Genomic DNA, 11,757 nt, shown 5'->3' on the forward strand with positions numbered 1-11,757 from the left:
ATTTATAGTATCATTGGTATCACTGATACCATTGGTAACCTCATTGGTAGCCAACACACCTTCAAAAGTTATAAGCAATCATGTGATGTATATCTTAACATGCTGTGTCGTTACGCACATATTTTACTGTTTATATGGGGAAGAGTATGTAAAGCTTCATGTATTCGTGCTTCATGGAGAGAACTTGCACCATGTTGTTTGCAGTTAGCAAATACTTGTATGAACCAGGGATCGGAACCGAAACTGAACCTGAACCGAAAACCGCTAAGGACCCATATTTTTTGCTGAACCGGAACTGAACCAAACCAAAATATATTTTTCTCGCGTTGAACTGAACCGGAACTGAACCGAAATAAATTTAGGCAGTTACCAGTTCGCGAAACGGTTCAGACGTAATGTGCGTTGTGAGAGATCGGAACTTGATTTAGACAGTAGATTGAGCCGCGTTGGGAAACAAATTCAGAACTCAACAAAACAAAACTGCTACCCAAATGCGCGAGGTATTTCCTCCTCGCAGCTATCGTATTCATTCAGTTGTGTTAGTTTTGAGGTCGTCGTTTTTGCGGTTGTAGGCTTCCTTGTACGCGATTTTTGTCGTCCAGCAACCCCAAGTTTTCATTTGGAGCTGTGAAAATAATGGCCAGTCCCTAAGAAGGATGTAGCAGGTTGTATACGATGAGTGAACACAGAGAGTACAGTATGCTACCGTAACGTTGCAGCTTAAAACACAGATCTGTAACACGCAGTGTTACCGTGAACCGCTGCTGTGCCGACAACAACAGCTACAGAAGTACATTTGTGTTGTTCGAGAATCGTAAGGATGTGCTTGCTTTTAACCCGTGACAATCGCTCAAAATTCACTTTCCTGAACCGGTTTCAACAGATATTTTGTGCTGCTGTGGAACTGAACCCGAACCGAAAAAATAACCGTTCCGATCCCTGGTATGAAAATGCGCAGAACTGTCTGTTTGTTGAAATTTTCATTGTATAGTTCTAGTATGCTGTCATTGCAGGTTGGGGGTGGGGGGTCTGGGCTGTCTTTGCCAAATGCCTTGCTATGACAGATGAAATGTATATAGGCGTTCCTTGACTTCATAGAGCTTGTGAACCCCTGCTGTAAGGGACCGTCTCGGGATGGCGAGCACACACGTGATAACAATTCACACTTTTCTGTGCTCCCACGCAGTGGTCGTGCTGGTGATCTCCTTACTCAGATAGAGGAAAACATGGGCTACTGGAAAGAACGTTTTCCAGTAGGGGGTGTATTGGGAATGCTTAGAGACCAGCCTGAAATGGAAGACAGAGGTGAGCATCCTGGTTTGTTCCTTTCGCAAAGTGAGAACAGGTGTTCAATGGAAATTCTCGTGTCATTATCAGTGCATTCCCTGGCTGAGAAATATGCCACTCAGGAAGAGTGTCTGGAGCCGATGAATACAATGTGGATGCACAAAATGATATGTGGCCGCTTTGAAGAGGCAGACAAGATTTTGAAGGTAAGTGGCCTAACCCACTCTGCTCTTGTGAGCTCAGCAATCCACACGACAGTGTGGTTGTGACGAAACATGCTAATTTAATATACCTCCCTGTGCTAGAAGTACAAATGCATTTCTTTGTTTCTGCATGGAACCACCATGTCATCGATAGAGCCAGAAGTTTTAGGGAAATATTTTTCTCTAAATTCGGGGGGTAAAAATCGGGTAAATAAACATGTGCTCAAAATTAATGCGAATTCGGGTCGGAAAAACTTCCTGTATGCTAAATTCGAAGAGAAATCGGGCTCTAATAGGGGAAATGAAACGAAAAAACCAACTCTACTGCCTTGGCGCATACGGTGATGCAATTGCATTTGCTGCCAAACAAGTTAGTGTGCATTCCTACAGACGTCTCAGTGAGGGAAATTTGCTGGGTAAAAATTGGGTTTCACCCTATAGGGGCAATTCCTCCAATTCGGGATGCAACGGGGAAGAATCGGGTGAAACCCTAAAACTTCAAGCAAGTAGTTATCGACTGTTATCTGTTCTCCGCTGTAAATACGCTACAACAACTTTGTCTCCGCGCATTGGAGAGGGTACAGCTCTGGGAAACCACTGCGACTCCCTTATTTGCATGAAGATCCAAAACACAGCGCGAGAAGACACGACGGAAGAAGAGAGGACAGGACAGGCGCTGGTTCCCTTATTTGGTAGATGGACCAATGGTGTCACTTCACAAACAGTAGGGGAGAGAGGGAAACTGTGCAGACCGTATTCTAAGCACTTCTCTGAAGATATTGGAATCTGCATGTGACTTGGGATTATCTCTTCGCAGGATTATCCTAAGATGGAGGAAAGGCTCATGTACGCTTCAGTCCTGAAGTACAGTCGAAGTGCTGACAATGTATGTTTGAGACCATTGTCACAGTAAGAAAGTGAAAGTCACTTTTTTTTTTTTCCTTTCTTTTTCAGGAGGCTGTAGCACGTCACTTGGCACAGTCTGTGGGACGGTCACAGGCAGCTTCCCCAAGTTCTAAGGCTTTGGTCTATGGCAACCTTGTAGAGTTTCTTGGTATGTGCATGTGTGCCGGTTACAGTAAAACCTAGATGTCATGGACTACTGGTGCCCCTAGAAAATCGTTAAAACAAAAAACTATGCATAATGTAAAACCTGGAGACTAGGGAACATGAAGGGACACAACACGAAGTCTCAGAGACTTTGTGTTGTGTCTGTCCCTTCGGGTTCCCTAGTCTCGGGGTTTTACATTATGCATCATCTTCACCAGCTCGCTTGCTTCTTAGCCATTTTTTCAGTGTCAAAAAACTATGATTACCTCTAAAGTTAGATGGGCTGTGAGATTAACGAGACACAAAGTAGAGCGTGATTCATAGGTTAGTGTTTGTCGCTTCTGGTCAGATGCTCTTGCGTAAGGATACTGGTATTGTTCTGTTGCCATTGTATTAGCAACACATTAGCACGAAAATCACTAGACTCCAGTTCTTTCTGCTTGTTCTTAAAATGCACATTTTGACACACACATTTCTCTGTGGTTCTTCCATGTTAGTTTCAAAGGGACGAGCAGAGGAAGCCCTCCAGACCTTTGAGAAGGCACAGGCAGAGTGTGGACTTCAAGTTGACAACTGGAAACTGTCCACGTTGACACAGCTTCAGACGGGACTGAGGGCCTCTGGCAAAGTTCTCCCATTCCTTCTTCCTAAAAGGGTAACTTTTTTTTTTCTTTTTTTTTTTTTCTTTTTTTTTTTTTTTTTTGAAGGGTTAACTGCACCCAAACTTATGCAACAAACACTGAGCCAAGACATTTTTGTTTTGCAGACTGTAACACAGAAAGCCAATGAAGCTGAGGAGGACAGTTTGGATGAGGAGCGGCAACGTTAGTGTTCGAGGCTGTGCCCGCTAAGCCATGCCTTGTTTCTATTTTGTTGTAGGTTTATGTACATAGTACTTTGTAAAAATGAAGGAACCAAATAATGCCGCTGTGGCATGGGAGTATTCGTATTCTCCTGCAGTAAAAGGCACTTTTGACTACGCCAACATGAGTTCGAATACATCGGTGCATGGGTACATTGAAACACGCACCAGAACATAGGAACAAAAAAAATTTTTATGAGGGACATACAAAAAGCAGATCTTACAAAAGTGACATTTCATTATGAGCAAGCTTTTACTTAGCTTCTCTGAGCAGTTCCATCTCATACTGAGCAAGCTACTGATGTCTTTAAAAAAATGAACGGTTTTAAAAATTTCAGCGTGGAGAGGAGAAAGAAGTTGCCTCCCAGAAGCTTGTCTCCTGGGAGAACATTTCCTTGCATAGGGTGATTATTTTCTTTCTGGCTGCTCTCCACACGAAGCACAATAAGTCCCTACACCTTTGATGCCGCATGTACTTTATTTTGACTCCAAAGCGCCAAAAAAGCAGTGCATACGCTGCAGCTTTCTGGACCATCTGCAGGACGGATAAAAATGGGCCGCATACCATTTTGTTGTTCATTCACAGCTCTTTCGCATGAAGCCTACCTCGTTATTTCGCTCTATCTGGAACGTAAGGGGCACTCGCATGAGTAGAACAGTACCTCCAAAAACTGAGCTATTTCAAACGTCTTGCTCAAAGACTCCACGAAAAGCCTCACCCCATAATTGGATATATTGTAGGCATACCCATGGACTACACAATGAAGAAAGAATGAAATTCGGTTTTCGGTAAACTGCATAAGAACTTCCTTTTAAAAAACTAGGCAGGGAAAGGTAACAGAAATGGTATTATACTGCAAATATAGCAGGTAACGATAGCAGAAACAAACTGATATCACGCTCTCACGTAATGCACAGTAATAATTCAGGTACTCCAGGACCTGGATTAGTACAATCCTTTGCCGAGTCTCTTACATAAATTTATTAAACCTGGGAAACGAACTAAACTTAACTGAGGAGGTAAAGCTAAATGAACTATCAAGCTGGAACATAGAAGTAAAGAATCCTGGTTCTTACACGCCATGCCCATGTTCATATATTACCTGTTCAAGGAACAGACTGGTTGGAAGCCTGCTGTGCCTTCTGGGTGTTTTCCCTGGGTTTTCCTCAGATGCGGCTTTACTCCTCCCGCTCCCCTGGTATGCTGCCTTCCTGTGATTCGATGCTGTGACGTGTCGTAAACGGCTGCAGTGTTCTGTACGTCCTGGGTCATCCTCGCTCGCCTTCTGCGTCTAAGACACAGTTGTCTCAAACATTATCTGCTTAGCAGCTGGGGAGGGAGGGGAGTGATGTGGCGGCACGTGGACGACGACGACGAAGTGGACAGGCACCATTGCTTCAGTTCTGTCGGCAACGCCCTGGTTACCATAGTCCTGGTATGGTGGGCTAGAACGAGAATGGGCCCACCATAGTAGCGCCGCTCGCGCTTGTGCAATGAGCGGCGCTACGCTGCTCACACGCTGCCAGGAACACTCCCTAATCAATCAATGAATCAAGTTTCTCCAAAATGGTAGCACCCAATAAATAAGGGTGAGGTATAAGTAATGGATGGCCTGCAATAATAGGGAACTGTATGGCTACCTGTGTATGGCTAGATACCTCAAGAAGTGGGTGGAGCCTCAGGTATATGCAAGTCCCATTAATGGCAAGACTCCCTTTTAATATACGGCACTGGCGCCGATATACTCTTGGCACCATCTCTCGGCAGGAACATTGGCGGGTACCTCTGACAACCGGCGGACGGCACACCGGCCTTTTTAGACCACCATAGTTCGGGTCACACGGGCTCCGCCTCACGGCAAACGTCATATGTCACGTGGGTAGTTCACTCTCCTGCGTAGTCCTGGAGTGAGGCCACGGGTTGAGAAGCTCCCCAGCACATCCGGGACGTGTATGCCATCATCGCCGATCAGGACTCGTGTAGATGAACAACGGAAACTGGAAATATGGGTCAGCACCGAAAGCGGTAACGGAAACGATCCATGGAGCTAGGTAGCTAACGGATTTGCCTGAATAACATCCAGCGGCAAAGAGCGCACATTTTCACGGTGCATAGCACGTTGTGTGTGCGCGCACCTTTGAAAACCTGAGTATGGCTATGGTGGCATACTGCAATGACCAATGAGGAATACGAATACCTGGTGTGTACACGTCCAACTTCCAATAAGGAACTCGCATTTTCGTTTGTAGAACGTTTTTCTTGGCAATTTGCGTGTTTATATACGGTTCCAAGCCACGTAGAAGCTTCCAGAACACTTCCAACAACTTCCGGAACAACACTTTTCGCGCCGCATACACGTTGCATATTTTGGACGATTTTTGTGCATAAAGTCCCGGGCCCGTGGACGGTTTCACCAGCATGTGCCTCTGTCCGGAGCGCTACAAACGTAGCTTCCTTGGTGTCTGCCTTGCACGCCATTGCAACGAAGCCTTCACTGCGAAATTCTGCACCTACCAGAGAATGCTGAGCTATTTGAGGAGCCCTTTAGGGATCTGGGAGGCTTGTGAAGAAAGTTATGCCCGTCCAGAGCTTCGCTGACTTCATGAGACACTGGACAACGAATTACATCGGCCATGATTACATGAGAACTGCACAACACCAGGCAGAAAGAAAAGTTTGGTGTGGAGCCAGGAAGCGTGGTCTTCCATTACGACTTTGCAGAAAATTGAACTGTTACTCTACCCAAGTATGTCCATGTCCGATGTCCAGAGCATATCATTGGAAGAAGACTCAAATATCAATACATATTCGCTTGAGTGGTCACCGCAGCGAAGGGACATCCCTATAGCTACGCAATACTTAGCAGTAACATGCGCCACAGTACCACTGCAGCAGCGCTTGCAATACAAAATACAATTGGGTAACTGAAATGATGAGAATAGACCCATCTACGGCAGCATAACTTATGTGCTCCAGCGACACTCAGAATGCGGCCAACCTTGTGTGTACCCTGTCCGGAAAGCTGCCCAGTGTAACACGTACTACGTCACTTACAGCGCGACAATGTAGACAGTTTCAGGCAGATGAAAGAAAATGACTGGAAATCTGTACGCCGTGTACCAGGCCCCTGTTTTTTTTTGTTTTTTTTTTTCTTCTTCTCTTTGGAGAAATGTGAAACCAGCCCACTATCAAAATTGACATTTAAAAAAATAAATTGACACGTGTACATGAGTACAGCAGCAGCTAGAAACGGTTATGGGACGTCCATATGGGTCCAGGCAGCTGCACATACACATATTTGACTTATTAATGAGGGGAATGAGAGGGTAGGATCAGGGAAGTAAACTTCCTCTTTTGGCAATCAGCTGACTGCATAAAGAACCATATTGTTCGGGACAGATCGCATACATATGAGACAAGAAACTGCATCAATGAAAGCACTTCGAACATGCGTCCCTGGAGATGCGTGAACTATGTTTTTGGACTCTGGGCTCATATTTCTTGTGTACGTCTGTCACGTTACGCTCCTTTTTCGTCACCCCTTCTTCTTTGCCACTTCTGAGGTCATGATCAGTTCGTGTATAACAATACCTGTGCAGCTGAGCATACACGGGGGTCCTACTGTACAGACTCTCCCAATGTGTCAGTGGTCTCTCTTTGTGTACCTCCGTCGAGGTGTTAACGGCGCGGCTTCTCTTCAGTTTCCCGCATACTCCGCCGCACTTTCCATACCTTGCAAATACGGGGGCATCTAAATCCAATGCCTAACCCTAGTCTAAGGCCTAGGCTTCTTGTTCGAATGCCCAGACAATTCATCAACAATGTTTCCAGGCTATTCTACTCAGTGCATTCTTCGTCCGTCGGGATTGGTGGAAGATAACTATATAGTCATGTGCGATCAAGCCTTGACCACAATAACAATGAGCCAACCTTCCATTGGTGAGCGCAACGCTGAATGCTTGAAATGTAACGGATAGAAATAAAACAATTTCTGCAGTACAAACAATTTCTAGGCCATACCTAATGAAATCGTCGTACAATCGAGTACACATTTGAGTTGATAAACGTCAGTCCGACGATGTCAAGTTAGATATTTTATGGGTTCGATATGCAGTAGCGCTGTACAGGATGTTTCCCAAAGACACTGACATTTTTCATCCAAAAGAACTCCGCAGCTGTTTACAGGCGTTGCTATCTCTCGCCACGCAAGTCACTTTCAACACTCGCATCACGTTATCTTCCAAGTTATCGTAACAGCTTGCGTTGTCATGTCAGCCAAACACAGAACAGTGTCCTGTCTGTATGTTTCTACCTGTGGTCCTGCAAGGCACGCGTCCCTCTTTTCCTTCAATTTCCCCCACATCCCAGTGTCGCGGCGTAACCACAGCTGCTGAAGTCGGTGTCTTGAAGATTTCAGCTGCTTAGGTATACCCGAAGGACTTCGTGCAACATCTTAATATCTGTTTGGTGAGGACTATCGGCGACCATGGGCTGTTGAAGAGGAACATCGGGCCGTGCCAACATAGCATCACGGTAGGTGTTGTCAACGATACACTAATCAACTGCCGTCGTACTTATTGGTCGTTGGGATCATGCTGTTGTGTGCGAAGGAGAGCCAGATTCAGGCCTGGAAGAGTGTCACGAATGTATGGCCGTTTCACTGGATACTCGAATTGCAGACCATAGGAGTTGTTTGGGGTCGCACTATAGTGCCAGAGATCTTTGAAGCAAGTGCCCTTATAGGGAGGCGAGTGTTGTGAGCGAAAACCTCGACGCCTATGCCTTGTTGGGCTTTCGAAAACGAGAACGGGAGCGCTGAAGATTCGGCTCTGCAATTATGCGCGGTTAATGCGATTTTGCCACGTCAAAACAGGCACATAACCTTGTAGAAGTATGCGTACTTCTCCGAGCATGGGTGCCAAAGAAAAATTGTATGCGTCTGGAAATGGTTTCTTTTAAGATGTTAAATAATGTGGATAGGACACTGATCCGTGACGGACCAACACGTGACTGACATGGCGTAGACGACGCTTATGAAATAGACCAGTTTCCGCGGGTGACAGTTTGCCAGAAATTACGATTCGACAATGGGTGCCAAAGAAAAATTGTATGCACCTGGAAAAGGTTTCTTTTAAGATGTTAAATAATGTGGATAGGACACCGATCCGTGACGGACCAACACGTGACTGACATGGCGTAGACGACGCTACAGAAATAGACCAGTTTCCGCGGGTGACAGTTTGCCAGAAATTACGATTCGACAACACCTGAATCAGTCTGCAATTACATACGGCAATCGGGAGTCGCGTTCTTGTGGTTGCCCACACAACAATGGCGTCACTTGTTTGTAAACGGAAAGAAGCCTATAAGATCGTGGAAAGGGGACTGGGATAATCCATCGTATTTCGTAACTCGGAACCTGATTTGTTTGGTGTCTTGTGAAGTCTTTGCCAAAATAGAGGTAAAGGCACTGGGCTGGATATCAATCGCCTGAACCGCCTGAGCGGTACCTTGGGGGCACTAGAGGGACCTTTGGTACTCTCTGTGGCCAGTGAATGAAAGCAGTTGAGCGCCAGAGATCATTGTGGCAGGAGCGCTTTCCTATAAAGTTCTAAGACTTCAGACGTACTTGACAATTTCATTCATTTGATTGATTGGAATTCAATTGGCGTGATTCCGATTGCTCATGTTAGTTTCGAAGTTTCCCAACTGCCAAAATTACCCCAATAAGATTTCGAAGTATCTGATCCAATTGTTTGCCCTATACGTTGTCGAGTGATCTTCATGGCTAGACCGTAGTCCGTTGGTTTCTGAAGAGTACTTCGCATTAGGTTTTTCAGTTTACATCTAAGATCTTGCATCTACTATCCTGCAAGCTATTCAAGACTAAGGGGGGGCGTTCAAGTCAAACCGGGACTTTCTGTCTCCGGAGTGTACAAATGGCTTGCGCCTACTTCTTTTTCGTCATTTTCACACGCGACAGGCCTCCGCGTTCACCATGTGGTGGTCCAAAGTTTGTGCAAAACAGAAGGCACGTGCTGGACAAGATGGCCGGCAACGAGTTGAGCGCGCACATCGAACAGCGAATTGTCATGACGTTTCTCGTGAATGAAGGCGTAAAGTCATCTGAAATTCACAGAAGACTTCAGGCTCAGTATGGCCACGATACACTTAGCCGCAGCAAAGCGTTTGAGTGGTGCAAACGGTTCCGAGACGACCGTACATCAGTTCAGGACGATCCCGGCCGGGGCGGCCCAGAGCCCAGTATCAGAGTTCCTGAGGACATCCAACTTGTGAAGCGCTTTATCCTCAAGGACCGACGGATAACATGTCTCGATATCTATAGTGCGATCAATAGTGCATATTACTGCAAGGTTCTCAGGGATGTGCATAAGGCGCCGAAGCAAAAGCGGCCGGGCCTCATCACCAAAGGAGTCCTCCTGCTACAGGACAATGCACGCCCGCATACCGCGCATCTCACGACACGCACGCTACAGGAACTTGGCTGGGAGTTGCTGTCACATCCCCCTTACAGTCCAGACCTCGCCCCCAGCGATTTCCATTTCTTCGGGCCACTGAAGGCGTTCCTTGGGGGCCGCCACTTCAGCTGCGACGATGAGGTCAAGAATGCGGTCCGATCATGGCTGTTACGCGCCGGTAAGGATTTCTACGCTGCTGGCATCCAAGCCCTCGTGAAACGCTGGGACAAGGGGATTAGTGCAGCTGGAGATTACGTTGAAAAATAAAACTAATTTCACGCCTGTAAGTTCATTTTACTATTGCGAAAAATGAAAAGTCCCAGTTTGACTTGAACATCCCTCGTACATTACGCTGTTGGCGTACCCTTCTTTACTTCCATACTGAAGAATCAAATCAGTAAAGAGCCCTGTAAAACCAAGCTGTCAGTTAAGAATGTCCCTTTCTACGCATAATAGTGACACGGTATTGTGTCTGCCGTGCGTCATGGTTGCCCGGTGACGTTCTTTATGCCCGGGGTGTTCTTTATGAGCTTCGCTTTCGCAAATGAGCTCTCACAGGAACTGTTGCTAACCATCTTAGTGAAACTGAGAGATATACGAGGAGCAATTAAGGAAAACTTCATTCTCTCCCTCCTCTAATCGCAGCTCTCACGCGACCGTTAAAGCCCCGAATTATTATTATTATTACTGCCTTCTCTATAATCAGTGCGTAGAGGAACTGGTCGCGGCTGCCGACGTCGTTTTGCAAAAATGCCTTGGCAAAGTGACTGAAGTGTACTACATCGTCAGGAGAACGTTCATCCAAGCGTTCTTTGTAAACTTCTGCCAGGCATCTTGCCTTCCTCCTGATGTCTTCAGTGCCGAGGATGCCGATTTCTCCGAAGAGACCGTGCCTGGATGACAGTTCTTCATACTTAGACAACCGTTGATCGAGAGAAACTAGAAAATGATATACTGTCGGGAGGAAGTTCTTTATGCAGAACTCCCTTTGAAAGGCAACTAAACCGTGCTTCCAGGGCATTTCCGTAGCTTAGTAGCGTCAGCCGTGCTCTGGATCGTCGATTGCGCTTTCTTACCGTAGTAAATTCCCTCGTTCTACATCTTCCCCAACCATGTGGTATAGTGATAGAATGCTTCATGCTTTGGGGCAATAAAGTCTTTCAGCGATCTTGCGTGAAAAACGTTAGTCTAAAGTTACACCTCCGGAGAAACGTATGCCGAATAGACAGCGTGATCAAGCATTCGGTATCCATGTTACACTCAGGAGGCTGTGATGACACAAAAATACTTTCTTTGTTGTTTGCACGACGGCATCACTGATAGGTGAACCGCTGCTCGCTGATCTGTATCATTCACCTGTACAGCGATTACACCCCTCACCCTTTATTCTTTTTTTTTTTTCTAACTAACCGGCATATATACGTTGTAACCGGTCTCTCCTACAACGTTTGTCTGGGCTGGGATAACGAACCTCGTCTCGTCGTATGGGGAGCGAAAGCGCGCTAAACTCGCCGCGCGCCAGACGGCAGAATGGCGAAATGGAGTAAAGTCGGCACCGGCTTCTCTCGTATTGCCAACTGTAGGATGGGATAAGCGAAAGCTTGCCCACATCAATTTCAAAAATAGTACTGCTCTTATAACTGCTCTTATAAAAATAGTACTGCTCTTATAACTGCTCATATAAAATACTACGGCTTCTCTGGTGGCATAAAAAGCGACCTTATGACTATGCAAATTTCGAATCTGAGCTCTTAAAAATGACTAAGAAGAACAAATGAAACACACATCACGAGGTGGCAAAAACGAAGTAAGGCTATATAAATATCCTGACCGCATGCCTCTGTAATAAGGTACTTTCTTATTAAAATTTTTTGA

At 45.9% G+C, this 11,757-nt stretch overlaps 2 protein-coding genes across 2 annotated transcripts in view; both read left to right on the forward strand.

Annotated features, from left to right (window-relative positions):
* The window catches only part of LOC135396817 (leucine-rich PPR motif-containing protein, mitochondrial-like), a 49,590-nt gene extending 46,125 nt beyond the window's left edge, over nucleotides 1-3,465 (forward strand). The window contains exons 31-36 of the mRNA XM_064628013.1: nucleotides 1,187-1,305; nucleotides 1,378-1,493; nucleotides 2,308-2,376; nucleotides 2,445-2,544; nucleotides 3,038-3,195; nucleotides 3,307-3,465. Coding sequence (XP_064484083.1) covers nucleotides 1,187-1,305; nucleotides 1,378-1,493; nucleotides 2,308-2,376; nucleotides 2,445-2,544; nucleotides 3,038-3,195; nucleotides 3,307-3,369 — 625 coding nt within the window. The 3' untranslated portion in view covers nucleotides 3,370-3,465. The remainder of the gene's footprint in view (nucleotides 1-1,186; nucleotides 1,306-1,377; nucleotides 1,494-2,307; nucleotides 2,377-2,444; nucleotides 2,545-3,037; nucleotides 3,196-3,306) is intronic.
* Nucleotides 3,466-7,735: 4,270 nt separating this feature from the next.
* LOC135396822 (uncharacterized) overlaps nucleotides 7,736-11,757 on the forward strand; it is an 81,539-nt gene continuing 77,517 nt past the window's right edge. The window contains exon 1 of the mRNA XM_064628018.1: nucleotides 7,736-7,936. The gene's annotated coding sequence lies outside the window, so the exon portion shown is untranslated. The remainder of the gene's footprint in view (nucleotides 7,937-11,757) is intronic.

Source organism: Ornithodoros turicata, chromosome 6, assembly GCF_037126465.1.
Source record: "Ornithodoros turicata isolate Travis chromosome 6, ASM3712646v1, whole genome shotgun sequence".
Classification (NCBI taxonomy): domain Eukaryota; kingdom Metazoa; phylum Arthropoda; class Arachnida; order Ixodida; family Argasidae; genus Ornithodoros; species Ornithodoros turicata.